The 27,625-nt window shown below is 33.7% G+C and overlaps 1 protein-coding gene across 2 annotated transcripts in view; it reads left to right on the forward strand.

Annotated features, from left to right (window-relative positions):
* Positions 1 to 25,954, forward strand: part of PNPT1 (polyribonucleotide nucleotidyltransferase 1) — a 57,101-nt gene extending 31,147 nt beyond the window's left edge. For both annotated transcript variants that reach the window (XM_079110209.1, XM_079110210.1), the window contains exons 18-28: positions 9,543 to 9,596; positions 16,455 to 16,561; positions 17,005 to 17,076; positions 17,181 to 17,244; positions 18,094 to 18,177; positions 18,796 to 18,879; positions 19,757 to 19,863; positions 19,947 to 20,002; positions 21,049 to 21,127; positions 24,138 to 24,185; positions 25,663 to 25,954. In XM_079110209.1, coding sequence (XP_078966335.1) covers positions 9,543 to 9,596; positions 16,455 to 16,561; positions 17,005 to 17,076; positions 17,181 to 17,244; positions 18,094 to 18,177; positions 18,796 to 18,879; positions 19,757 to 19,863; positions 19,947 to 20,002; positions 21,049 to 21,127; positions 24,138 to 24,185; positions 25,663 to 25,818 — 911 coding nt within the window. In that variant the 3' untranslated portion in view covers positions 25,819 to 25,954. The remainder of the gene's footprint in view (positions 1 to 9,542; positions 9,597 to 16,454; positions 16,562 to 17,004; positions 17,077 to 17,180; positions 17,245 to 18,093; positions 18,178 to 18,795; positions 18,880 to 19,756; positions 19,864 to 19,946; positions 20,003 to 21,048; positions 21,128 to 24,137; positions 24,186 to 25,662) is intronic.
* Positions 25,955 to 27,625: the final 1,671 nt, after the last annotated feature.

Genomic DNA, 27,625 nt, shown 5'->3' on the forward strand with positions numbered 1-27,625 from the left:
TTTCTTTCTTTAATGTTCTGTAGTTTTCATTGTAGAGGTCTCTTAACCTCTTTTGTTAGATTGATTCCCAAGTATTTTATTTTTTTTGAGGCTATGGTGAATGGAGTGGTTTTCCTAATTTCTCTTTCAGCGGATTCATCACTTATGAATAGAAATGCATTAGATTTATGCATATTAATTTTATATCCTGCTACTTTGCTGAATTCATTTATTAGTTCTAGAAGTTTTCTAGTGGTGTTTTTTTGGATCCTTTATAGAATAATGTCATCAGCAAATAGTGACAACTTGAGATCTTCTTTTCCTATTTGTGTGCCTTTAATTTCTTTGATCTGTCTGCTCTGGCTAGTGTTTCAAGGATGATGTTGAATAGAAGTGATGAAAGAGGGCATCCCTGTCTTGTTCCAGTTTTTAGAGGGAATGCTTTCAGTTTTTCTCCATTTAGAATAATGGCTGTGGGCTTAGCATAGACAGCCTTTACAATGTTGAGTTATGTTCCTACTATTCATACTTTTTCTAGTGTTTTAAGCATGAAGGGGTGCTGTATTTTATCAAATGCTTTCTCCAAAATCATATGATTCTTAACATTAAGTCTATTGATGTGATGAATTACATTTATTGAACCAACCTTGCATCCCTGGGATAAACCCCACCTGATCATGGTGCACTGTCTTTTTAACATATTTTTGTATGCGATTTGCCAGTATTTTGTTGTGGATTTTTGCATCTATGTTCATCAGGGATATTGGTCTAAAGTTTTCTTTCCTTGATGAATCTTTGTCTGGTTTTGGTATCAGTGATACTAGCCTCATAGAATGAGTTTGGAAGGGTTCCCTCCTTTTCTATTTCCTGAAATACTTTGAGGATTATTGGTATCAGTTCTTCTTTAAAGGTCTTGTAGAATTCAGCTGAGGATCCATCTGGTCCTTCGCATTTCTTGGTTGGTAGGCTTTTGATGGCTTCTTCTATTTCCGTGCTTGAAATTGATCTGTTTAAATTGTGTATGTCTTCCTGATTCGGTTTGGGAGGATCATATGTCTCTAAAAATTTGTCAGTGTCTTCAATATTTTCTGTTTTGTTGGAATATAGATTTTCAAAGTAATATCTAATTATGTTATGTATTTCAATGGTATCTGTTGTGATCTTTCCTTTTTCATCACGAATTCTAGTTATTTGAGTTTTCATTTTCCTTCCCTTCATTAGTGTGGCTAAGGGTTTATCAATGTTGTTTATTTTTCAAAGAACCAACTTTTTGTTTTGTCAATTTTTTGAATTGTTTCTCTTGTTTCAATTTCATTGATTTCAATTCTGATTTTAATTATTTCCTGTCTTCTACTATTTTTGGTGTTGAGATGTAACGTGAGGTTATTTAGTTGTTGATCTTTTAATTTTTTTAATGTATGAGCTCAATGCAATGAACTTTCCTCTTAGTACTGCTTTCAGAGTGTCCTAGAGATTTTGATGTTGTGTTGTTCTCATTTACCTCTAAGAATTTTTTTATTTCTTCCCTGATGTCTTCTGTTATCATTGCATCATTCAGTAGCTTATTATTTAGTCTCTAGGTGTATGAGTTGTTTTTGTTTGTTATTTTATTGTTCATTTCTAATTGCATTCCATTATGGTCTCATAGGATACAAGGTAGTGTCTCAATTTTTTTGTACTTACTAATGACTTCTTTGCGGCATAACATATGGTCTATTTTGGAGAAGGATCCATGAACTGCTGAGAAGAAAGTATATTCGCTCGATGATGGATTAAATACTCTATACATTTCCAAAAGTCTATATTATTGATTGTATATTTATTGTATTAGTTCTATAGTTTCTTTGTTCAGTTTTTGTTTGGAGGATCTATCTAGTGGTGAAAGTGGTGTGTTAAAGTCCCCTACTATTATTGTGTTTTGGTCTATTTCATTCTTAAAATTGAGAAGGGTTTGTCTGATGTACATAGATGCTTCATTGTTTGGGGCATAAATATTTAAAATCATTATGTCTTGCTATTTTATGCTTCCCTTAAGCAGTATGAAATGTCCTTCTTTATCCCTTCTGACTAACTTAGGTTTGAATTCCACTCTATCTGATATGAGGATGGAGACCCCTGCTTTTTTACTGGGTCCATGTGCATGGTATGTTTTTCCCCATCCTTTCACCTTTAGTCTGTGTATGTCTTTTTCTATAAGATAAGTCTCTTGAAGGCAGCATATTTTTAGGTCTTTCTTTTTAATCCAATCTGCCAATCTGTGTCTTTTGATTATTGAATTTAGGCCATTAACATTCAGTATTATTATCATGATATGATTTGTATTCCTGGTCATTTTCGCTTATTTTTGATTTTTAACTTGACTTGGTTTCTTCTCTGATTGGCTTTTCCTTTAGGGTAGTTCCTCACTTTGCTGACTTGTATTGTTCTTTTTCACTTTCTCCTCATGAAATATTTTGCTGAGAATGTTCTGTAGTGCAGGCTTTCTATTTGTAAATTCCTTTAACTTTGTTTATCATGGAAAGATATTATTTTAGTGTCAAATCTGAACATTAGTTTTGTTGGGTATAGGATTCTTGGTTGGCATCTGTGCTCTTTCAGAGCTTGAAATAAAGCCCTTCTTGCTTTTAGAGTCTGGGCTGAGAAATCTGCTGATATACGTATTGGTTCCCCCTTATAAGTAATCTCATGCTTTTCTTTTGCAGCCTTTAAAATGTTCTTTATCATGTATATGAGGTATTTTCATTATAATGTACCTTGATGTGGATCTGTTGTAATTTTGTGCACCTGGTATTCTATAAGCCTCTTATATTTGATTTTCCATTTCATTTTTCAGGTTTGGGAAATTTTCTGATATTATTTCATTGAACAGGTTGTTCATTCCTTTGGTTTGTATCTCTGTGCCTTTCTCAATCCCAATAATTCTTAAATTTGATGGTTTCATGATATCCCATAATTCTTGGAGGGTCCGTTCATGATTTCTTAACATCTTCTCAGTTTGTTCAACTTTATTTTCAAGGTGAAATATTTTGTCTTCATTGTCTGAGATTCTGTCTTCCGTGAGATCTATTCTGTTGGTGATGCTTTCTATTGAGTTTTTAATTTGGTTTATTGTTTCTTTCATTTCAAGTATTTTTGTTTGGATTTTTTTTTTTTTTTCAGAATGTCTATCTCTTTATTGAAGTTATTTTGCTTCCTACATTTGCTTTTTTAACTGTTTGTTGGAATGATCATGCATTGCCTGCATTTGCTCTCTTACCTCATCTTTGCTTCATAGATCATTTTAATTATGCAGTTTCTAAACTCTTTTTCTCTCATTTCTACTGCCATGCTGTCATTGGAATCTATCAATAGCATCTTGGTTTCTTAGGGACCATTTCTTCCCCTGTTTTTTCATATTGTTTCTGTATATTCCCCTCTGGCAGTGAAGATCTGAGGTACTGAAGTTTTGCCCCTGCAGGCTTATTATGACCCTGCAGTTTCCAATACCTCTCCTTTGAAAGGGAGATCAGTATTAGTAGCACCCAATACATAGGAAATGCAGCCCTGAACCAGATAGCCCCTATAAAGACTTTAACATTATTGTAATAAACAATTATTATTTATAGTATTTCTAGTTGTGGATGAGGATGGGAAGGGTGTAGGATGTAAGTGAGTAAATAGAGGTACCTGTCAAAAGGCCTCCAGTCTCCTGTAGATGTCTCAGGAAGGGAGCTGCCCTTCAAATGATGGTGGCCACGCCCTCAGGAATAATTCAAAATGCCTGCACCAGCCTCCAAAGTAGCTGGGGAACCTCAGCAAGGGCACGCCGAGTCTGCGCGGGAGTAGCAGGCAGGCTCGGTGTCCGGAGTGTCTGCAGTGGAGGGGGCATTGAGAACATGATTTTAACTGCTTCTAAAAAGTAAGAAGAAGCCAGGCACAGTGGTACATGCCTGTAATCCCAGCGACTTGGGACACTAAGACAGGAGGATGGTGAGTTCAAAGCCAACCTCAGCAACTTAGGCCCTAAGCAACTTAGTAAGACCTCGTCTCAAAATAAGAAATTTTTTTTTATAAAAAAGATCTGGAATGTTGCTCAAAGGTTGTGTTCTTGGCTTCAACTCCTGATACCCAAAACAAACAAACAAAAAAACCTAGGAAGAAAAGGCTCTTGAATATTTATAAAGAAATTATTGCTAGGCACAGTGTTGCATACCTATAATTTCAGCCACTCAAGAGGCTGAGGCAGTACAGCTAGATGGGAAAACACACAAGCAACATGGAAAAACGAGGGAACAAAATGCCACAAACAAACCAAGATGCTCCAGTAAGAGAAGTCACTGACAACACAATAGAAGACATGTCCAAGAAGGAGTTCAGAATGTACATTGTGCAAAGTAAAGGATGGTATAAAGAGTGAAATAAAAGAGAAAATACAGGAATTGAAGGGTCACTTCAATAAAGATTTAGAGATTATGGGGAGAAAAAAGCAGAAATCCTCGAAATGAAGGAATCAATAAACCACATTATGAATTCAATGGAAAGCATTGCCAATAGACTTGACCATTTGGAAGACAGAACCTCAGATAATGAAGACAAAATATTTAATATTGAAAATAAAGTTGAACTTGCAAAGAAGATGGTAAGAATCCATGCACTTCTAAGAATTATGGGATAACATGAAAAGGCCAACTTTAAGAGTTATCAGGATAGAAGAAGAAGCAGAGATACAAACCAAAGGAATGCACAATCTTTTCAATGACACTATCAGAAAATTTCCCAAACCTAAACGATGAAATGGAAAATCAAATACAGGAGGCTTACAGGAACCCAGATGTACAAAACTGCAGCAGGCCCACACCAAGACACATTATAATGACAATAACTAAAATACAGAATAAAGATAAAATCTTAAAGGCCATGAGAGAAGAAAAGCAAATTACCTATAGGGGAAAACCAATTCAGATCTCAACTGATTTCTCAACCCAGACCCTAAAAACTAGGAGGTCATGGAACAACATATTTCAAGTTCTGAAACAAAATGGGTGCCAACCAAGAATTTTATATCCAGCAAAATTATTTCAGATTTGAAGATGAAATAAAAACCTTCCATGATGAGCAAAAGTTAAAAGAATTCACAATTAGAAAGCCTGCACTTGAGAACATTCTCAGCAAATTATTCCATGAGGATGAAGTGAAGAAAAAAAAAAAGTGAAAACCAGCAAAGGGAGGAACTCTATACTAAAGGAATAATCACAAGAGAAACTAAATCAAATTAAAAGCCAGAAATAACCAAAATGATTGGAAACGACAAGTCATATCTCAGAAATAACCTTGAATATTAATGGACTAAACTTTTCAATCAAAAGACATAGACTTGCAGATTGGATTAAAATATAATACCCAACAATATGCTTTCTTCAAGAGACTCACCTCATAGGCAAAGACATCCACAGACTGAAGGTGAAGGGATGGGAAAAAACATATCACTCATATGAATTGCATAAACAAGCAGGGGTTTCCATCCTTATACAGATAAAGTGGACATCAAGCCAAAGTTAATCAGAAGGGACAAAGAAGGTCATTTCATTCTATTGAAGGGAATTATACTGCAGCAAGATATAATGATTGTAAATATTTATGCTCCAAACAATGGATCATCTACGTATGTCAAACAAAACCTTCTCAATTTCAAGAATCAAATAGACGACAACACGATAATAATTTCAAGAATCAAATAGACCTTGACAAAACTGACTTTAACCCACCTCTTCACTACTGGACAGATCTTCTAAACAGAAACTAAATAAAGAAACTATAGGACTAAATAATACAATCAATAATTTAGACTTAACAGACATATATAGACTGTTTCATCCATCAACAAGAGAATATACTTTTTTCTCGGCAGCACATGGATCCTTCCCTAAAATAGACCATATCTTATGCCACAAAGCAACTCTTAGTAAATATAAAAAATGGAGATATTACCCTGCATTCTATTAGATCATAATGGAATTAGAAATCAAAGATAATAAAAAGTAGAAACTACTCTAACACATGGAGACTAAATAATACACTATTGAATGATGAATGGATACTAGAGGAAATCAAGGATGAAATGAAGAAATACTTAGAGGTAAATGAGAATACAGATATAACATTCCAGAATCTCTGGGACATTGTGAAGGCAGTTCTACAAAGAAAGTTCATTGCATTGAACTCCCTTATTAAAAGAATAAAAAGTCAACAAATAAATGACCTAACATTACATTTCAAAGGCCTAGAAAAAGAGAACAGATCAACACCAAAAACAGTAGAAGACAGGAAATAATTAAAGTCAGAGCTGAAATCAATGAAATTGAAACAAAAGAAACAATTGACAAAAGTGACAAAACAAAAAGTTGGTTATTTGAAAAAAACAATAAAATTGATAAACGCCTAGCCACGCTAATAAAGAGAAAAAGTGAAAACTCAAATTACTAAAATATGTGATGAAAAAGGAAATTTCATTTGGACACAACCGAAATACAGAAGATAATTAGAAACTTATGAAAATTTCTACTCGATAAAATAGAAAATATTAAAGATATGGACAAATTTCTGGAGACTTATGACCTACCTAAATTGAATCAGGAGGTCATGTGCAATTTAAACAGAACAAGTTATGAAGTACAAAATTCTGTTGAAAGCCTACCACTTAAGAAAAGCCCAGGACCAGATGAATTCTAAGCCAAGTTCTACAAGACCTTCAAAGAAGATTTAACACCAATTCTCCTCAAATTATTCCATGAAATGGAAAAGGAGGGAATGCTTCCAAACTCATTCTTTGAGGCTAATATCACCCTTATACCAAAACCAGACAAAGACACAATAAGGAAAGAAAACTTCAGTTTTTTATGTTCATCCCTGATGACATATTAAAACAAAATAAAAAGATAGTGCACCATGATCAAGTGGAGTTGATCCCATGAATGCAGGGTTAGCTGAACATACAGAAATCAATAAACATAATTCATCAATAGACTTAAAAGCAAAAATTATATGATCATCTCAATAGATGCAGAAAAAGCATTTGGCAAAATACAGTACCCCTTCATGTTCAAAACACTAGAAAACCTAGGAATAGTAGGAACATACATCAATAGCAAAAAAGCCTTATATGCTAAACCTAACATAATTCTAAATGGAGAAAACTTGAAAGTATTTCTTACAAAAACTGAAATAAGACAAGGATGCCCTCTTTCACCACTTTTATTCAACGTTGTCCTTGAAACTCTAACCAGAGAATTAGACAGGAGAAAGAAATTAAAGGTATACAAATAGGTAAAGAAGAACTCTAACTATCACTGTTTGCCAATGATATGATTCTGTATTTGAAAGATCCAAAAAAAATTCCACCAAAAAACTTCTAGAACTAATAAATTAGTTCAGCAAAGTAGCAGACTATAAAATCAATACCCATAAATCAAACGCATTCCTATACATCAGTAATGAATCCACTGAAAGAAATAAAGAACACTATCCAATTCACAATGACCCCCCCCAAAAAAAATAAAATACATGGAATCAATCTAACAAAACAGGTGAAATACCTTTACAATGAAAACTACAGAACACTAAAAAAAAAAGTTGAAAAAGACCTTAAAAGATGGAAAGACCTCTCATGCTCTTGGATAGGCAGAATTAATATTGTCAAAATGACCATACTACCAAGAGTATTATACAAATTTAATACAATTCCTATTAAAATCCCAAAGACATTCTTCATAAAAATAGAAAAAGCAATCAGGAAATTCATTTGGAAAAATAAGAGACCCAGAATAGCCAAGACAATCCTTATCAAGAAAAGTGAAGCAGGAGGCATCACAATACTAGACCTCAAACTATACTACAGAGCTATAGTAATAAAAACAGCATGGTATTGACACCAAAACAGACATATAGACCAATGATACAGAATAGAAGACACAGAGACAAACCCATATAAATTCAGGTATCTCGTACATTAGACAAAGGTGCCAAAATGTTCACTGGAGAAATGATAACTTATTCAACAAATGGTGCTGGAAAAAATGGAAAGCCACATGTAACAAAATGAAAGTAAACCCTTATCTTTCACCGTGCACAAAAATCAACTCACTGTGGATCAAAAACTTAGGTACTAACACAGAGACCCTGCGACTTCTGGAAGAAAAGGTAGGTCCAAAATAGTCACCATGTCAACCTAGGACCTGACTTCCTTAACAATATCCCTAAAGTGCAAGAAGTTAAATCAAGAATCAGTAAGGGGGATGGACTCAAACTAAAAAGCTTCTTTTCAGCAAAATAATAATAATAATAATATGAAGAGCCTACAGATTTTGGATAAAATCTTTACCATATGCACCTCAGATAAAGCATTAAGTTCTATGGTATATAAAGAACTCAAATAACACCAAAAAAACAAATAACCCAATCAGTGAATGGGCTAAGGAACTGAACAGACACTTCACAGAAGAAGATATACAATCAATCAACAAATAAATGAAGAAAAGCTCAACATCTCTAGCAATTAGAGAAATGCGAATCAAAACTACTTTTAAGATTTCTTCTCACTCCAATCAGAATGGCAGTTATCCAGAATACAGGCAACAATAAATGTTGGTGAGGATGTGAGGGAAAAGGTACACTCATTCATTGCTGGTGGGATTGCAGATTGGTGCAACCACTTTGGAAAGCAGTATGGAGATTCCTCACAAAACTTGGAATGGAACCACTATCTGACCCAGTTATTCCACTCCTCTGTTTGTACCCAAAGAACTTAAAATCAACACACTACAGTGACACAGCCACATCAATGTTTATAGCAGCTCAATTCACAATGGATAAACTATGGAACCAACCTAGATGCTCTTCAACAGATGAATGGATAAAAAAAATGTGGGGGGGGGGGTGTGTGTACTCAATGGACTATTACTCAGCTTTAAAGAAGAATGAAATTCTGGCATTTGTTTGTAAATGGATGGAGTTTGAGAATATGCTACGTCAAGTAAGCCAAACCCAAAAAACAAAGGCCAAATGTCTTCTCTGATATGAGGAAGCCTATTCATAATGGGGGTGGGGGTGGATAGGGAAGAACACAGTTACTTTATATTAGGTAGAGGGAAGTGAAGAGAGGGGAAGGGGTATGGGGGAAGAAATGATAATAGAGTGAAACAGACATTATTACTTCATGGGCATGTATGAATGCATGACCGTTGTGATCCTGCAATATGTATAATCAGAAAAACGAGAGATTATATTCCATTTATGTATGATTTATCAAAATGTATAAATGCATTCTACTGTCACGTACAACTAAGTAGAACAAATAAAATTTAAAAATTTTAAAACAAGAAACTGAGGCAGGAGGATCACAAGTTAAGACCAGCCTTAGTGAGTCTGTGTCTCAAAAAGGACTTGGAATTTGGTTCACTGGTTAAGCGCCTCTGAGGTTCAATTCTCAGTACCATAACACCAAGAAAAGAAAAAGAAATTATTGATGTAATAATATTCTGCATTTTTAAAAAATTAATGTTATAAAGCAAGTCTTTTTCTTTTGATAGGTTCATCATCTATGGCATCTGCATGTGGTGGAAGTTTGGCATTAATGGATGCAGGTAAAAGATTGTGTCTCAAAATTGCTACTACTTTGTATATAATTTGATGAGTAAAAAATATGAGATTTCTTTATAACTGAATTTTAGTAAGAGTTGAAGTCAGATGATAGATTACCAAGCCAGACCAAAGGTAAGATAGTTGCAAAAGTAATCCTTCAAATATCCAGGTATTTCTTGGAATTCTTATTTTTAGATAAAAGTAGTACACTGAAAATTACTTGCCCTAGTGACCCAGGCAGTTTTCTCACCTTCCAAAAGGTAGAGCTCCAGAATTGATTCTAATCACCAGAGAAGTTTTGATTAGTAACAGAAGGATTAGGACAGGACGCTTTAGAGAAAGTTAACATGTAATTGTTGAGTTGATTTATGTAAGTGACAGAGAACAGTGCTAGTCTTAAAGTGTACAAAGAATTTTAGGAAGATAGACTACAAATGGTTCACCCTGGGTCTGACATACCTGGCTCTCAAAACCAGTCACCAGTTCTCTAAACAGTACAATGATGTTATTTAGGAAGAAGCGGGGCTGGAGATGTATATAGCTCAGTGATATTGCCTAGTATGCACAGGGTCCTGACTTCAGTTACCAGTACTGGAAAAAAGAAGAAGGAAAGGAACCTAGACACTAAAGAGGCCACACAAGGAATTCTCTGATAATTTCACACATGTACAGTATATATATATATGAAAGGTGGAAAGGAAGACAACCAAAGGTGAAATGAAATAAGTGTGGATATAACAATAGTAATATTTCAGAAAAATTAAAACTTGTATCAGGCTAAATAAAGGAAAAATTGCTTAAGGAATTTTTTCCAGTTGTGTTCAGTGGAGGAAAATATAATATACAAGGTGGGTGGTAAAATGCTGCTACTGGTTTTTATCTTCTTATATTCATTTAACAAATCTCTGTGCTGCCTGTGAGCCAAGCACTGATCTAAGCTTTTGGGACATGGTTGTTAATAAAATAGCCCTTGTTCTTATGGAGCTTATATTGGAAAATAGAAAAAGTGCTGAAAAATGTTAATCAAAAGATGAAATAAGAGACATCATACTGGGTTGGTGGTATACATCTGTAATCCTCGCTGCTGTGGAAGCTAAGGCACAGGGATCACAAGTTTGAGACCAGTCTTGGCAACCAACCATGCCTCAGTTTAAAAAAGGACTGGGAATGTAGCTCAGTGATAGAACCTCTGTGTTCGAGCTGTAGTTCAGGTCTAAAGAAAAACCCATATTGACAGTTATGTAACCATAAGAACTAAGGGATGAGATTATTAAATCACATTGGTAGTCTTTGAGAAACCATGGAGTTGAGTTTTATACCAAGAACAGAAAATGTTTTTAATTTTAGAAGAGAAAAATGTTTTCTATAAAGTGTAACCCAGTGAACTTGACCTTGACCCTTTTAAATAGTTAATGGAAAGAATAGTTTATAAATATTTTATGAAGGAAGGGGACTATAGAAAGAAGGAGCCAGAAAAAATTCACCAAAAATAAATAATGCCCTAATAAATTCACTTTTTATTTCTGAAAAAGCTAACTAGATCTAAAGTGGGGAGGATGATGCTGTTGATGCAGTATATCTAGCTAAAGTCCATCTCCTCAATTTTATGATGTCTGTGTAAGTGATGCAGAAATTTAGACCAAATGGTAAGTGCGCCATCCATGACTGGTTGAAGAGTTAGTCTGGTCAATGGGTTGGACAGGGGGATCTCATGTGGAATACTTTATTCTATTCTGAACCCTGTCCCTTGTAATGGCACTGGCCTGCCATTAAAAAGGATACTGATAGATAAAATTATCTCTAAAAATTTTTAATAGGATGAAAAATATAAAGAAATTAATTTGACAAGAATAAATGTCAAGTGCTATAAGAAGGGCCAAGCAACAGTATGCAGTTCAGTTCAAATACGTGAGTGCTTCCCATACTCTAAGTCAGACACTGTCTGTGCCCCAGGGATACATGTAGTGCCCATTAAAAAAATAAATAAATAAATAAATAAATAAATAAAAGCTTAGAGGTACAAAACAAAGATGAAAAGATATTAGCAAACTAAAGAGATAATACAGATGTGTACAGGACACATAGGGGATGAATAATGGGCTAGGTCGAAGGTAATTGGCTCAGAGAAACCACTACATTTCATCTGGTATTAAAGATTGAGTAGTTAGATTACCACCAGGCATACTAGGATCAGGGCCTGTATTTCACATGAAAGAAACAGCCTGTGCAATGGTATGAAGCCATATAGTATGTTTCTAAATGTACTCAATGTAGAGTGCTTAGGTTCTACCCCAGCACCACCACAACAGGTGGGGGGTAAAAATCTCCTGAAAGTAGATTATTGGAGAACTTGAAATATTTTATGTAAAAGAATGGCATATTTTGAATCTGCCTTTTATCTTTTTTTCTTTTGAGTTATCTATTCCTAACTTAGATAATAGCCTTAGGGGGGTGAGGTAGGACAGCCTAGGAAGTGAAAGGAGAGAAAATCTGGAAAGCCAGGCAGGGAGATTGCTGTCAAGAGAAGAAATGACGTGGACTTGAACTAAAGGAATACCAGTAGGTACTTCAGTATTTAAGGGAAAGGATGTTTTTCTTAAAATTTTGGAAGATAAACAGATATTTGTGACTTGACAATATAAGAAATAAGGAAAGAAGAATTGTTGATTGTGTATGAATGTCATAGTTACTTTCAACCAAGATGAATACAAAAGGAAAAATATTTATTGAGAGTGCTTCAATTTTTAATGAATTAAAATATTTATAGTGCTGTAGGTGACATTAGCTAGAGATGTTCAAGAGGCACTTTGTACAACTCCAGGACATGGCAAAGAGAGCTAGGTGGAAGGGGTAAATATTTAAGTCGTGATCATTATAGTGGCAGTTAAACCCTTCAGTGTAGTAACAAAGAAAGAGAGAGAAAACTCAAATTACTAAAATCTGTGATGAAAAAGGAAATATCACAACGGATACTACTGAAATGCAGAAGATAATTAGAAAGTACTTGGAAAATTTATACTCAAATAAAATAGAAAAACTTGAAGACATTGACAGATTTCTAGAGACATATTATCTGATATAGGAAGATATACACAATTTAAAACAGATCAATTTCAAGCAAAGAAATAGAATACACCATCAAAAGCCTACCAACCAAGAAAAGCCCAGGACCAGATGGATTCTCAGCTGAGTTCTACAAGAACTTCAAAGAAGATTTAACATCAATACTCCTCAAATTTTTCCATGAAATAGAAAAGTAGGAAACCCTTTCAAACTCATTCTATGAGACTAGTATGACCCTTATATCAAAACCAGACAAAGATACAGCAAGGAAAAAAAACTTCAGACCAATATCAGTCATGACTGTATACACAAAAATTCTCAATAAAATTCTGGCAACTCACATACAAAAATATATTAAAAAGATAGTGCACCACGATCAAGTGGGGTTCATCCCAGGAACACAGGGTTGGTTCAACATACAGAAATCAATAAATGTAATACATCACACCAATAGACTTAAAGACAAACTCATGATTATCTCAATAGATGCAGAGAAAGCATTTGACAAAGTACAGCACCTCTTCATGTTTAAAACACTAGAAAAACTAGGGATAGTAGGAACATACCTCAACATTGTAAAAGCTAACTATACTAAACCCATGGCCAAAATCATTCCAAATGGAGAAAAACTGAAAGCTTTCCCCCTAAAAATGAACAAGACAGGGATGCCCTCATCTCTACTTCTATTCAACATTGTCTTTGAAACTCTAGCCAGAGAATTAGACTGAAGAAAGAAATTAAAAGTATACAAATAAGTAAAGAAGAACTCAAACTCTCACTATTTACCAACCACATGATTCTGTATTTGGAAAATCCAAAATATTCCACCAGAAAACTTCTAGAACTCATAAATGAATTCAGCAAATTAGCAGGATGTAAACTCAATACCTATAAATCAAATGCATTTCTATACATAAGCGATTAATCCTCCGCTAAAGAAATTAGGAAAACTACCTCATTCACAATAGTATCAACAAAAATAAAATACTTGAGAATCAATCCAACAAAAGAGGTGAACATACCTCTACAATGAAAACTACAGAACACTGGAGAAAGAAATTGAAAAAGACCTTAGAAGATGGAAAAATCTCCCATGCTCTTGGATAGGCAGAATTAATATTGTCAAAATGTCCATACTACCAAAAGTGTTCTATTGATTCAGTGCAATTCCTATTAAAATCCCAATAACATTCTTCATAGAAATTGAAAAAACAATCAGGAAATTCATTTGTAAAAATAAGAGACCCAGAATAGCCAAGACAATCCTTAGCCAGAAGAGTGAAGCAGGAGGCATTGCACTACCACACCTTAAATTATACTACAGAGCATTAATAACAAAAACAGCATGGTATTGGCACCAAAATAGACATGTAGTCCAGTGGTATAAAATAGAAGACACAGACAAACCCACATCAGTACAGTTATCTCATACTAGACAAAGGTTCCAAAAATATACATTGGAGAAAAGAGCTTATTCAACAAATGATGCTGGGAAAACTGTAAATCCATATGTAACAAATAAAATTAAACCTCTATCTCTCACCCTACACAAAAATCAGCTCACTGTGGATCAAAGACTTAGGCACTAAAAGAGATACCCTGTGCCTAATAGAAGAAAAATAGGCCCAAATCTTCATCATCTCAGCCTAGGACCTGACTTCCTTAACAAGACCTCTAAAGCTCAAGAAGTAAAATCAAGAAGTAATAAATGGGATGGATTCTAACTAAAAAGCTTCTTCTCAGCAAAGGAAACAATAATGTGAGAAGAGAGCCTACAGAATGGGAAACTATCTTTACCACAAGCACCTCAGATAGAGCACTAATCTCCAACATTCATAAAGAACTCAAAAACTTAACACCAAAAAACCAAATAACCCAATCAATAAATGGGCTAAGAAACTGAACAGATACTTCACAGAAGAAGAAATATAGTCGATCAACAAATATGAAAAAAGTTTCTTCATCTCTTGCAATTAGAGAAATGCAAATCAAAACTGCACTAAGATTTCAATTCACTCCAGTCACAATGGCAATTATCAAGAATACAAGCAACAATAAATGTTGGCAAGGATGTGGGTAAAATACATTGTTGGTAGGACTGCAGATTGTTGCACCCACTTTGGAAAGCAGTATGGAGATTCCTCAGAAAACTTGAAATGGAACCACCATCTGACCTAGCTATCCTACTTCTTGGTTTATACCCAAAGGACTTAAAATCAGCATACTACAATAACACAGCCACACCAATGTTATAGCAGCTCAAGTCACAATATCTAAATTATGGAACCAACCTAGATGCTCTTCAACCGATGAATGAATAAAGAAAATGTGGTACATATACACAATGGAATATTACTCAGCCTTAAAGAAGAATGGAATTTTGGCTTTGCTGGTAAATGGATGGAACTAGAGAATATCGTGCTAAATGAAAAAAGCCAATCCCAAAAACCAAAAGCCAAATGTTTTCTCTGATAAGTGGATGCTGATCCATAGTGGGGGATGGGTAGGGAAGTACAAAGGAACTTTGGATTGTACAGAGGGGAGTGAGGGTGGGTGGGGTGGGGATGGGAAGGATGGTAGATTGAGACAGACATTATTACCCTGTATACATGTATGAAAAATTTTGTTTAAAAAAAAGTCAATAAAAAATTTAAAGTTAAAAAATAAAAATGAGTTTAGGTGAGATTGCTTAGAATGGAATGTGATACCTATCACATTTTTTTATACTAAAAATAAAGTTTCAAGTAATCTAATCATAAACTTTTTAGAAAATGAAACACGGAAGATTTTATCAAATATTAGAGAAGTATGTCTTTCAGTATAATCCAGGAGCCAGGATTACATAAACTTTAAAAATTCTACTCAGAAAAACATCACTATAAGCAAAATGAACAAACAAGATAGGGAAAGACTACTAAGTAAAAAGTGGTTGAAGGCCATGAACAAAATTCTTCAAAATAAGTTATGTAAATAGGCTTATAAACATGAATATGTTCAGCCACACTTATTACAAACAAATCAGATTTTACAAGTAACCATTTTTACTCCTTTGATTGACAGAGATCAAAAAGTTTAATAAGAGTTAGGTACTGTTCAAAATAGCATGTACCCTTCTATACTTAATGTGACAGGGTAGCAAGTGTAAAATACAAATGCCCTTTAACTCAGCAATTTCATTTGTTTGTGACTTATAAAAATATGTGGAACATGTGGGAAAAATATATACGGGTAGTAGTACAGTCATTCAAAGAAATAAAGTAGAGCTTTGTGTGGTAAAGTGTATTATTACCCAAGATAAGTTGTTAAATAGAAAAGGCAAGGTGCAGAACAATGAATGCTTGGAGCCTGCTCCCTTGAGTAAAAAAAAAATGAAAAATTATGTTTACATTTATACTTGTACACAGAAATTATCTGGGAGATTCTACTAATGGTGGTTGCTGTGGGGAGGTGGAATGAGGGGTTCAAGCTAGAAGAATTCAACAAAATGCATGCTTATTTTTCAGCAAAAAGAAGACACCAAGAGCAATGAATCATTTGAGTTATAAAGTTTGCACTTATGAGAGAGTTTTGTGCCAAGTACAGGGATCACCTCTTAAAGTAATTTTAAGGGACTTTAGTGTAGTTTCCAAAAGACACGAGGTAGTTAGAGGACTTTTTAAGACCTTTTCAACTTAGCTTTGGTGATTGTCAATTTCGGAAACACCATCCCCTTTCATTAAAGTAAATGTCAATAGAATATATAAACGTGTGTTAGGCTTATACACACATTACACAAAAAATTCTTTTCTCACTTCTAGGGGTTCCAATTTCATCTGCTGTGGCAGGTGTAGCAATAGGATTGGTCACCAAATGCAATCCTGAGAAGGGTGAAATAGAAGATTATCGTTTGTTGACAGATATTCTGGCAAGTATATTCCCAGTTTTAAATATTTAGCAGCGAAAACTATACAAATAGCATATGCTTGGAAGAATACTGGTTCTCAAAGAAGATAGGTACAGTGGTTCTTTCTTTTATCTTCTGTGTATTGCCTTGGATTTTAAAGGGTATGTTAAAAATACACCTTACAGGATAGGTATCCATAATGACTTGCTTTAGGATAATTGTAAATTAATTCTTATACATTTATTGAGAAATACATGATCTAAAAATAATGTTTCTGTTGAAAATATTTGCATGTTTAAAAAGTCACAAAATGGAAGCAGCAGTTAATATAGGAGATTTTTCTTTATGCTTAGTCTTAGAGGGCATGGTTTACTTCTAAAGCTGTTTTAAAATTCTTCTACAGTGACTCTGGGTGAATTTTGTTTTTGTTTAAAACTTTTTCATAATTTCTTAAATTCCTAAAGGGAATTGAAGATTACAATGGCGACATGGATTTCAAAATAGCTGGTACTAATAAGGGAATAACTGCATTACAGGTATTTTTAAAATCCACTTTGTCTCATTTTATGTATTTAAATAATGTTACGAATCAGTGGATTTTTAAAAATTAATTCATTTATTTTTGGCTCTTCCGTATTAGGCTGATATTAAGTTACCTGGAATACCAATGAAAATTGTAATGGAAGCCATTCAACAAGCATCAGGTAAGCAGTATCTAGTTTGTCAACTGGAAGTATAATTTCCATTAGACTTATTATAAAATACTGCCTTAAAAAATGAAATTTCAGCCAGTCATGCTGGCGCACACCTATAATCCCAGCAATTTAGGCCCTAAGCAACTTAGTGAAGAATAAAAGACGGGATGTAGCTGCTCAGTAGCAAAGTATCTCTGGGTTCAATCCCAAGTACCAATTTAAAAAAAAAAATATGTGTGTGTGGGGGATGGCTTGGGGTATAGTTCAGTGATAGAGTGCTTGCCCACTATACATGAGATGCTGGGTTTGATCACCAGCATGGCAAAAATAAAAATGAATTTTATATAATTTAACTGGGACCAAGAAGTATTAATTATTGGGCACATGACTAATCCTCCAAGTTAGAGACCAGAGAAATTTTGATTTTCAGCAATTAAGCATCTAAGATAAACTTTATAAAGGAGGAAATATGAGTGAATCTTCAAAATAATTATGATTTGGAGAGCTTTGGTTATTAAGCTAAAGAGTTTGAATTTTATTCCATAAAAACTAAAAGTGAGCTAGGCAGGGTGGTGCATAACTGTAAACCCAGCTATTCAGGAGACTGAGGCAGGAGGATCACTATATTCAAGGCCAAACTGCACAACTCAGTGAGACCGTGTCTCAAAATAGGGAGAAAGGAGGGAGGAAGGAAGGAAAAGTGCTGGGGATGTAGCTCCATGGTAGAATGCTTGCCTAGCATGTACAAGACCCTGGGTTCCATTCCCAGTACAGGTCAGGGGGGCATGGGACTCAATGCAGCTATTTCAGGTCCCATGTTATGTGGTTGTAACTTTTATTGTGTTTTTATCCTTTTAGTGGCAAAGAAAGAGATATTACAGATTATGAGCAAAACTATTTCAAAACCTCGAGCATCTAGAAAAGAAAATGGACCTGTTGTAGGTAATCCATTAAAATCGTTACTGACTTTATGCGAGGCACGGTCCTGCACACTACAATGCCAGTGGCTCAGGAGGCTGAGGCCAGAGGATCTCAAGTTCCAAAGACTCAGCAACTTATCTAGGCCCTGTCTTGGAAAAAAAAAGACTGAGGATGTATCTCAGTGGATAAAGGGCTCCTGGGATCAGTCCCTAGTACAAACAGACAAACAAACAAATGAATATTGATTTCATGATAACAAACATTAGTATGTGAAAGTATATTACAAGTTTTTAATTTTTTTTACTCCACATGCAAAGTAAAAATATTCCTAGTACTTTTATTGCTAAAATACTTTATAAGGGTTTTGAATATTTTCACCATAAATGATAAATATTTTAGATATGTTTACCTTATTTCAACATTATACTACGTGTACAGAAATATCACCTTGTAACCCATAAACATATATAATTTTATGTTCTTATGTATCAATTAAAAAATAAAAGAAAAATACTTCAAACCTGGGGCATTTTTAACCAAGTAACATTGTCTTTCTGTTTCATAATGAAATATTTTTACATGTTTTAGGTTCGTTTATGTATTTGATTTATTTATGTATTTGTCTGTACTGCATTTCAGAAACTGTTCAGGTTCCATTATCAAAACGAGCAAGATTTGTTGGGCCAGGTGGATATCATTTAAAAAAACTTCAAGCTGAAACAGGTAAGAGTTGTATGAAGTTTGGGTTTTATTAAATGCTGGACCATATAGTTTTGCTATTTTATCTCTACTATGTTGCTCCAAATGTGTGTGTGTGTGTGTTTGAGAAACAGAAAAACCAGGAGAGAAGGATTTGATGTCTTTCTTATGAGTTTTTTTGTGCCTCTTTCTGAATCAGTGAATGTTCAATCCTTAACTGTATTCAAGAAGGACGGTCAAGCATTCAAGTTTTTTTTTGCAGCATTTTAAAATGGATTGTTCCTGAATAATTTTTAATTTTTCCCTTTAGTGAAGTTATGTTTTAATTTTTTTATTACTATTCTACTTTCGCTTAGTTTTATTTACACTTTTATTTATTTAAAGTATATGTAGAAATAGTTATGCCTTAATTTGTTTCTTCTGGAAGCAGTGTTTAGGTTTCCTAATACATAGCTGCTTTGAGGTTATTGAAGAAGGATGAAAAGCAAAGTTGCCATAGCTCATTGTTAAGAATGAGAAACTGACATGATTTTGTTCCTCATTCATTTATTCAATCTACAGGATAAGAAAAAGAAAGACAAAAAGGTGAGGGAAGGGCTCTAGTATAGTTTCTAGTCATAATTAAGAGAATAAAACCAGAGCCTCAAAAATTAGCCCTGATATGATGGGCATTGGTTCTCTGCTTTTACCCCCAGGGCCTAGTATAATGCCAGATACATAGCAGGTGTGCAGTGTATGCTTGTTCATGAATTGATCCCTTTCCAAAGCAATGATTACACAGCAGAAACCTGCCCAGCTGCTTCTGAGTCCCCCTCTTTGCTCTCATACTGACTTTCAGACTAGTCTCAAAGATTTTTTTTTTTTTTTTGGGGTGCTGGGAACTAAACTATCTTTTTAAAAGGTGTAACTATTAATCAGTTGGATGAAGAAACATTTTCTGTATTTGCACCAACACCCAGTGCAATGCATGAAGCAAAAGAATTCATTAGTGAAATCTGCAAAGATGATGTAAGTATAGATCTTATACTGATTTCTTTATCTACTTTTTGTTTGTTTTCTTTATGAATCTTATGGTTTATTTTAATTTACAGCAAGAACAACAGTTAGAGTTCGGAGCAGTTTATACCGCCACAATAACTGAAATCAGGTATTATCAAGTAATACACTACACTAGTTTTAAAAGATTTCAAGTCTACGTTAACTTCACATTTGATTTATTTACTTTGAAAATACAAAGTGTTTGGATTATATGTCAATTACCATATTATCATTAATATTTTTTAAGTTGCACTGAATTTTCTTTTCTAGAAGATTGGTAGTTTGTAGATTTTCAGTGACAAGTTCTTCTGAATTTTTTTCTTTAGTCAAATTTTCTACCATTTTAATTTTTCCATTAACAATAAATAGGCCCAAAACACAAAAATCAATATTTTCTTTTCATTGTTGTTGGCCTATTTAAAAAAAAAAAAAAAATTCTATTTTGGAGACAATGTCTTGCTAACTTTCCCAGGTTGGCCTTCAGCCTGTGGCCCTCCTGCCTCACCCTCCTGAGGAGCTGAAATTACAGTCATGCATCACTATACCCAGTAGTTGACTATTTTAAAAATAGTACTACTTAATGTTTAATTAATGCATTTTTAAAAGCCAATTTCAACTTCAAAAGCATTTTTAACTAGCTAACATGGTCCCAAAATTCCTTTTTTTTAAAGAAATTACCAAAGGTAGCAGGAGTGTTTAAAACTATTTAAAATGAATAAAGGCAGTGGGATAATGTGTTTAATATTGCAGATAAAAAATAAGAAATAGGATGGCTTAGCTTAGTAGACTAAAGTGAAGAATAAAGAGAGCTTTATTAATTAAGTTTTCCATTTTATCTAGCCCCTTTCTTAAATCCCTTCTAATAGGTTAATATTTAGTGCTATTTTAAAATATGTAATGTCATTTCAAAAAATTTTGGAAGTTACAAAAAGAAGTATAGGTGAATATATATTCTAAAGGATTTTTCTTTATTTTAATGACCAGTATTATTTTCAGTTGAAAAATAAATATCTGTTTTAGGTAATCATAATTTTTATGATTATAAAATATACTGGAGTGGGCTTTTGTTTTGTTACTTTTCCTTTTAGGAAAATATTATGAGTTTTGTCAGTAGATATACTTATTATTTTAACCAGGCTTATTCCCTTCTTATAGAGACACTGGAGTAATGGTAAAACTATATCCAAATATGACTGCAGTACTTCTTCATAACACACAACTTGATCAACGAAAGGTAAAAATTCAGATTTGAATATTTTTATAACTGCCTGAAAATAACCATGTTGAAATTGCTTGGATTAACCAGGCGTGGTGGGGCACACCTATAATCCCAATGACTTGAGAATCTGAGGCAGAAGGATCACAAGTTGAAAGCCAGCCTCATCTACTTACTGAGGCCCTTAGTGAGACCCTGCCTCAAATTAAAAAATAAAAAGGTGGGCTGGGGTGGTAGCTCCATGATATAGCACTTGCCTAGCTCGTGTGAGGCACCGGGTTCAAGTCTCAGCACAACATATAAATAAATAAATTAATTAATTCAAGGTCCATTGACAACTCAAAAAATATTTTAAAAAATAAAAAGGGCTGGGAATGTGGCTCAGTTGTTAAGTGTCCCTAGGTTCAATCACTGGTACCAAAAGAAAGAAATTACTTGGATTGGTGAGAAATGTACACTTTATTGATTACTAGTTTAAGTACAGAAAACAAAAATAGCATTTACTGCTGACAAAAGATTTTACATCATTATCACAGGTATTTGTTTCTCCTAAGCATTTTGAGGTTGAACAACACCTAGAACTAGCATATAGCAGTGACTAAAACTATCCACATGTAACCCTGGTTTCCCAGTTTTCTACTGACCAACCAATCATGGGAAGATAATTCATGAAAGGTTTTTAAATTCATTAATCTTTTTTGTAGTTCAGACATCTGAAAGACTAATAATATAAGCCTATTCAATGAAATACAGGAGTCAGGGGATAATAAGAGTATCTATTTTACCATATATTAAAACATAAAACTATAGAAAATAAAAGACAGTATTATTGGCCCAGAATTAGATAATCTATACAACAAAAAAGAGACCCCCCCCCCAAAATAAAAAACCAGTTATATAAATAGGACTGTAATATATGTTTAAAGTTGCATTTTTCACTCAATGAAGAAATAAAAATTGCCAGGTACAACAGTACTTGACTATACTCTGAGCAACTTTCAAGCCTGAGGCAGGTGAATCAGAAGTTCAAGGCCAGCCTCAGCAGGACTTAGTCAGACCCTGTCTCAAATTTTAAAAAATGAAAAGGACTGGGAATATAACTCAGTGGTTAAGCACCCGTGGGTTCAATCTCCAGTACAAAAAAAAGAAGACAGAAATACAAATTATTGAATGTATCATTGTATATAATTGGTTATCATAAAGTAGGCTCTTCAGTCATTTTTATACCAAAATCCCAAGTTAAGAGCAAAATCCCAAGTTAAAGAGCTAAATTTTTTAAAAAGATCATAGGAATGAGAAATAAATTTTTTTAGGAGGAGGGCTGTAGAAGAAAATAAGAATATTTTGATATTTGTGCTGAGGAACTCTTTCTAATCATATCAAAGGCAAAAAAATGTAAATAAATTGGTAAAATCTAACTGCACTTTTTATTTAATTGTATGGCAAAAATCACAGTAATAATGAAAGACAAACAACCTACAGGAATGCGCTTGTAACAAACAACAGGGGCCTTATATACACAGATTTTATATATCAGTAAGAAAAACGAATATCAATAGAAAAATGAGCAAAGAATATTGTCGAGCTTTTTGATTTTCATTTGGGACTTTCTTTCTTTCTTTCTTTCTTTCTTTCTTTATTTATTTATTTATTTATTTTGGTGCTGATTAAACCCAAGGACTCGTGCATGCCAGGCATGTACTCCTACCACTGATCCCAGGCTTTTTTGGTTTTTATTTTTTTCTCTCAAGCCAATCATAGTATTCAATATCAATATCAATTCTTTAAAATGCAATAAAATCAGTATGTTTTTAACTTTCCAAATACATGAAAATTCCTAGTGTGAGTTAGGAAAAAGGAGGATATTCTCTATACTGTTATTAGGAGACAAACTTTGGGACAAACTCTAGAGAATGTTTCGTAAATGTCTGTGATCCCACAAGTTCCACATATAGGAACTTGAGAGATAGATGACTAAAGGATGGATGCAACACTAAAATTTTGGGGTTTTGTGGTTTTTTGGGGTTTTTTTATTTTTATTTTTTTTAATATTTTGTTTTAGTTGTAGGTGGACACAACACCTTTATTTTATTTTTATATGGTGCTGAGGACCAAACCCAGGACCTCATACATGCTAGGTGAGCACTCTACCACTGTGCCACAACCCCAGCCCAAAACTTTGTGTTTTTTCCTCAACTTTTTCTTTGTGATACTGGGAATTGAACCCAGGGGAGGTACATCCTCAGCCCTTTTTTTTTTTTTAATTTTAAGACAAGGTCTCTTGAAGTTACTGAGGCTGGTTTTGAACTTGGAATCCTCCTGCCTCAGCCTCCCAAATTGCTCGGATTACAGGCATGCCCCACCACACCTGGCTCAACTTTTTATTTTGAAAAATTTTAAACCTACAGCAAAATTAAAAGAATAATACACAGAACACTCATATATCTTTCACCTAAATTTACCAATTATTAATATTTGCAATGCTGAGAATTTACAATAAAGTAACCATCTTTAAGGAATTAAATAAAATATATAGTTTGTATACTCCTCTGTAATGCTTCATTTATTGATATGAAAAGACATTCTCAACATATTATTGAATGAAAAAAGGCCCATTTTTATAAAAGCAGTACATAGTAGACATTTGAAGAGATACTCATTAGAATGTTAGCCGTAGTTATCTATAGGTAGAAGGAATTTGGATGACTTTTAATTTCTTCTCAATATCCCTGTATTACTTTAATTTTGTAATTAACAAATTTAGGAGGTGGAGACAGAGTACTGGGGATTGAACCAAGGTCTCACACATGTAGCCAAGCACTATATCACTGAGTTACATCTCTAGCCTTTTTTTTTGAAACATGATCTCTAATTTGCAATCTTCCTGTCTCAGCCTCCCACATAGCTGGATTTATAAGTTTGCACCACCATTCCCAACTGGCAGATTTCATAATCAGAGAAACCAATTAATCTTTTGTCCAAAATGTATTCTAACATGGTGTTTTTCGTTTTTGTTTCTTTTTTTCAGATTAAACATCCCACTGCCCTAGGATTAGAAGTTGGCCAAGAAATTCAGGTACTTGTGTTCAAACTTTCAGCCTAAATTTTCTAAATTATACTTGAAGTTTTAATTTTTGTTTTCGAGAAGTCGAAAGGATAGAATTAACATCTACGATGTGTATTATTTATATGCAGTGTTCTATTTTAACCTTAGGGTTCCTTTATATAGACTCACCAAGGATTTAGGACACAGTTTTTACCCTCAAGGAACTTACAGTTAAGCTAAAACAGTAGCCATCTTTAGAGCTTTTAAACAATACATGAAATCTGGTGTGGTGGCACACACCTGTAATCCCAACAACTCAGGAGACTAAGGCAGGAGGATCACAAATTCAAGGAGACTGTCATCAACTTAATGAGACCCTGTCTCAAAAAAAAAAAAAGACTGTGGATGCAGCCTAGTGATAAAGTGCTCCTGGGTTCAATCCTCAGTACCAAAAAGAAGAAGAAGAAAACATGAGCGTGTTGACTGTGCAGACTCAGTAGTTTGGGGACAGATATAAGAATCTGATCCTTAGCCTTATTGGAAGCCTTTACTGTTGTTTTTGAGGAGTTGAGACTTTGTTTCTCCACCACTTTGAGCTTGATAAGAGTCATGTTGTCCAAGTCTACAATGCTGATAATTTTTTTTTTTTTTTTTTTTTTGTAGTACCTTTAGTAGATGAAAGAAGTCATTACTGATCTGGGGTTTTTGGCTGTGCCACATTCTGTTCCAGTTATACCTAATACCTATGACCTGAGTAACTAAGGCCACTAGTTTGTTCCTGACCTATAGTCCCATTGTTCTTGGTGCCTCCAGGGAAAGGAGAACTAAGACATATCTCTGTTTTAAGTTGTTTTTGACATCACGATGGACTTTAAAACTTCCACATTCCCCCCTAACTTCCATTTTCCTCAGGGAAGCCAAATAAACTCTTGGTTTCCTGAGCAGTAGTGAAAATCTGAGTGACCTGAACATAATCTAGAATAGTTTGTAGCACAATTAGGTGCAGAAAGCCTTGTCAAGAATCATTCGGGCTGGGGTTGTGGCTCAGTGTTAGAGCACTTGCCTAGCATGTGTTATGCCCTGGGTTCGATCCTCAGCACCACATATAAATAAATGAATAAATAAAATAAAGGTCCATCAACAACCAAAAAAAAAAAAAAAATGTATATTAAAAAAGTGTATAAATTAAAAAAAAGAAAGGAAGAAAGAATCATTCACCATGGCTTTGACTGGTATTCCAATATAGGGACCCGGAGACAATAAAAAGGCACAGATGAGTTTAACAGAAGGTTATAATCAGAAACTAAATGACCTGTCTCTTTCCTTTTTTTTTATATTAACTACTTAACCAAATAATTTATTGAGCATATACTTCTCCATAGCACTGAGCTGTGTCTTCAGCAAATGAGTAAAAATTTTAATCATTGCCTTATTTAGATCATATACTTTTTAATTTTGGAGGTTAATCAATGTGCTGTAACATTAAAAGTAAATTTTTTTAACATAGGTGAAATACTTCGGACGTGATCCAGCTGATGGAAGAATGAGGCTTTCTCGTAAAGTGCTTCAGTCTCCAGCTACAAATGTTGTTAGAACTCTAAATGACAGAAGCAGTATTGTAATGGGAGAACATATTTCACAGTCATCTAATTCTTCCCAGTGATTTTTTTTTTTTTTTTTTAAGAATTCTAGGGTGGTATTATATAGAGCAAAATTTTAGTATTATCTTCTAAGGTATAGATTTATAAATGGTATAAATATATTCTAATCATTTATATTAAAATGCTCGCTTTCATGTGCCATTTTTTTGTTGCAATAATAACATGTTTTTATTTATAATATACATCAATATATATTTATCTTTAAAAGTAAACCATGCAGTGTGCAATGGCACATGCCTATAATCCCAGTGACTTGGCAAGCTGAGGCAGGAGCATCACAAGTTTGAGCCCAGACTAGGCAACTCAGCAAGACCCTGTCTCAAAATAAAAAGAGTTGGTGTAGATCAGTGGTATAGTATTGTTGGATTTGATTAATTAATTAATTAATTGCAAACCATTTATATACATCTTAGGGAAGATTACCCTTTTGTTCCTATTATTATAAAATACCTGAAAAGCTTAGAAATAATAGATCACATATGCTATCATTATGGATCTCTGCCTACATATCTTATTTGTCTTCTTTATATGTAGTAAAGTTTTCCTTTAGTCATATTATGTCTTTTACCTCTTTGCCCAACAGCTTTTCTTGCCTACAACTATTTCACACACTGGAACTTTCCATTTTGTTGGAAATAAGCAGGACCTGTTTCTTCCAAGTAATTACTAGATATATCAAGGAGTTCAGGGCTAAGGATGTAGCTCAGATGTAAAGGGTCCTGTGTTCAATCCTCAGTACCAAAAAAATAAAAGAAAGAAAGAAATGTAAAAACATATAACAAGAAGTTGAAGAGCTAATTTAATCCATTTTAAATGATATGATATCTTTCAAATTGGTCACAAAAACATAAACATAGTGGAGTAATCTTAGAAATGGAACTTTTAGTAGAATGAGGGAATAGATTTTTTTAAATATAACCAAACATAGAATAATCATATACTCATAAAATAGAACTAGATCATTTACTAATGTGTATTTTGCCAACATGGATATTCTTGACATAAGAGCTGGTAGAATAATGATTTTCAGTTAATAAATAGAAGTTTATAAAATAGTCATATGGCTGTTATTGATATAATTATTGCTCATTCCCATCATTTAAAACATAATTTCAGAAAAAAAAGTAAATGGTACATGGGAGTCATTTAGAATGTGTATTTCTTTTATAAGTCTGATAAAAATATATGTCAATTCATAACTCAAGGCTAACTAGTTCATAAAATATTAAAAATTTAGCTAGCCAAAGCAAAGATTTTTAAGATATGTGTATTTAAGTTAATCATCATTGATTATATATATCCATTGTATATAAAATAGCATGTTAGATAATTTTGATATTCTTTCTGAAATAGTGAAGATTAATTGTAAGAAAAATGAAAATTTGCTTTCTATATTTGATAAGCTGTTTTTGGTTAACAGTGACAAAAATATTTTTATTCTCACTTTTACTTCTTTGTTTTAAGATGTAATCTTTAGTGGTAGAAATTCAGAATGTAACTTCTATTTTCCCTAAGTTTTCTGTTTTCTTTTTTAGAGAAGCACCTAGCTGCTAAAAATTCAGAAAAATGAAACTAGTTTTTAAACTCTAAAGACCTATAGTGTCACAGAGTAAAAATGTAGTTCACTGAGTGTAAACTACCAGAAGGCTTCCCATTTCTACTTAAACCAAGAATCTACATTTTATATCTGAATTTCTCCTATTTTCATCTTCATTCAAATCTTGGAAGTTTTTCTTACTTTCCATTTGGGTTTTTCTTTAAGGACTACCATGGTATAAACTGATTCATACTAACTCAAATTAAATTGAA

The sequence above is a fragment of the Sciurus vulgaris genome, assembly GCF_902686455.1.
Source record: "Sciurus vulgaris genome assembly, chromosome: 14".
Classification (NCBI taxonomy): Eukaryota; Metazoa; Chordata; class Mammalia; order Rodentia; family Sciuridae; genus Sciurus; species Sciurus vulgaris.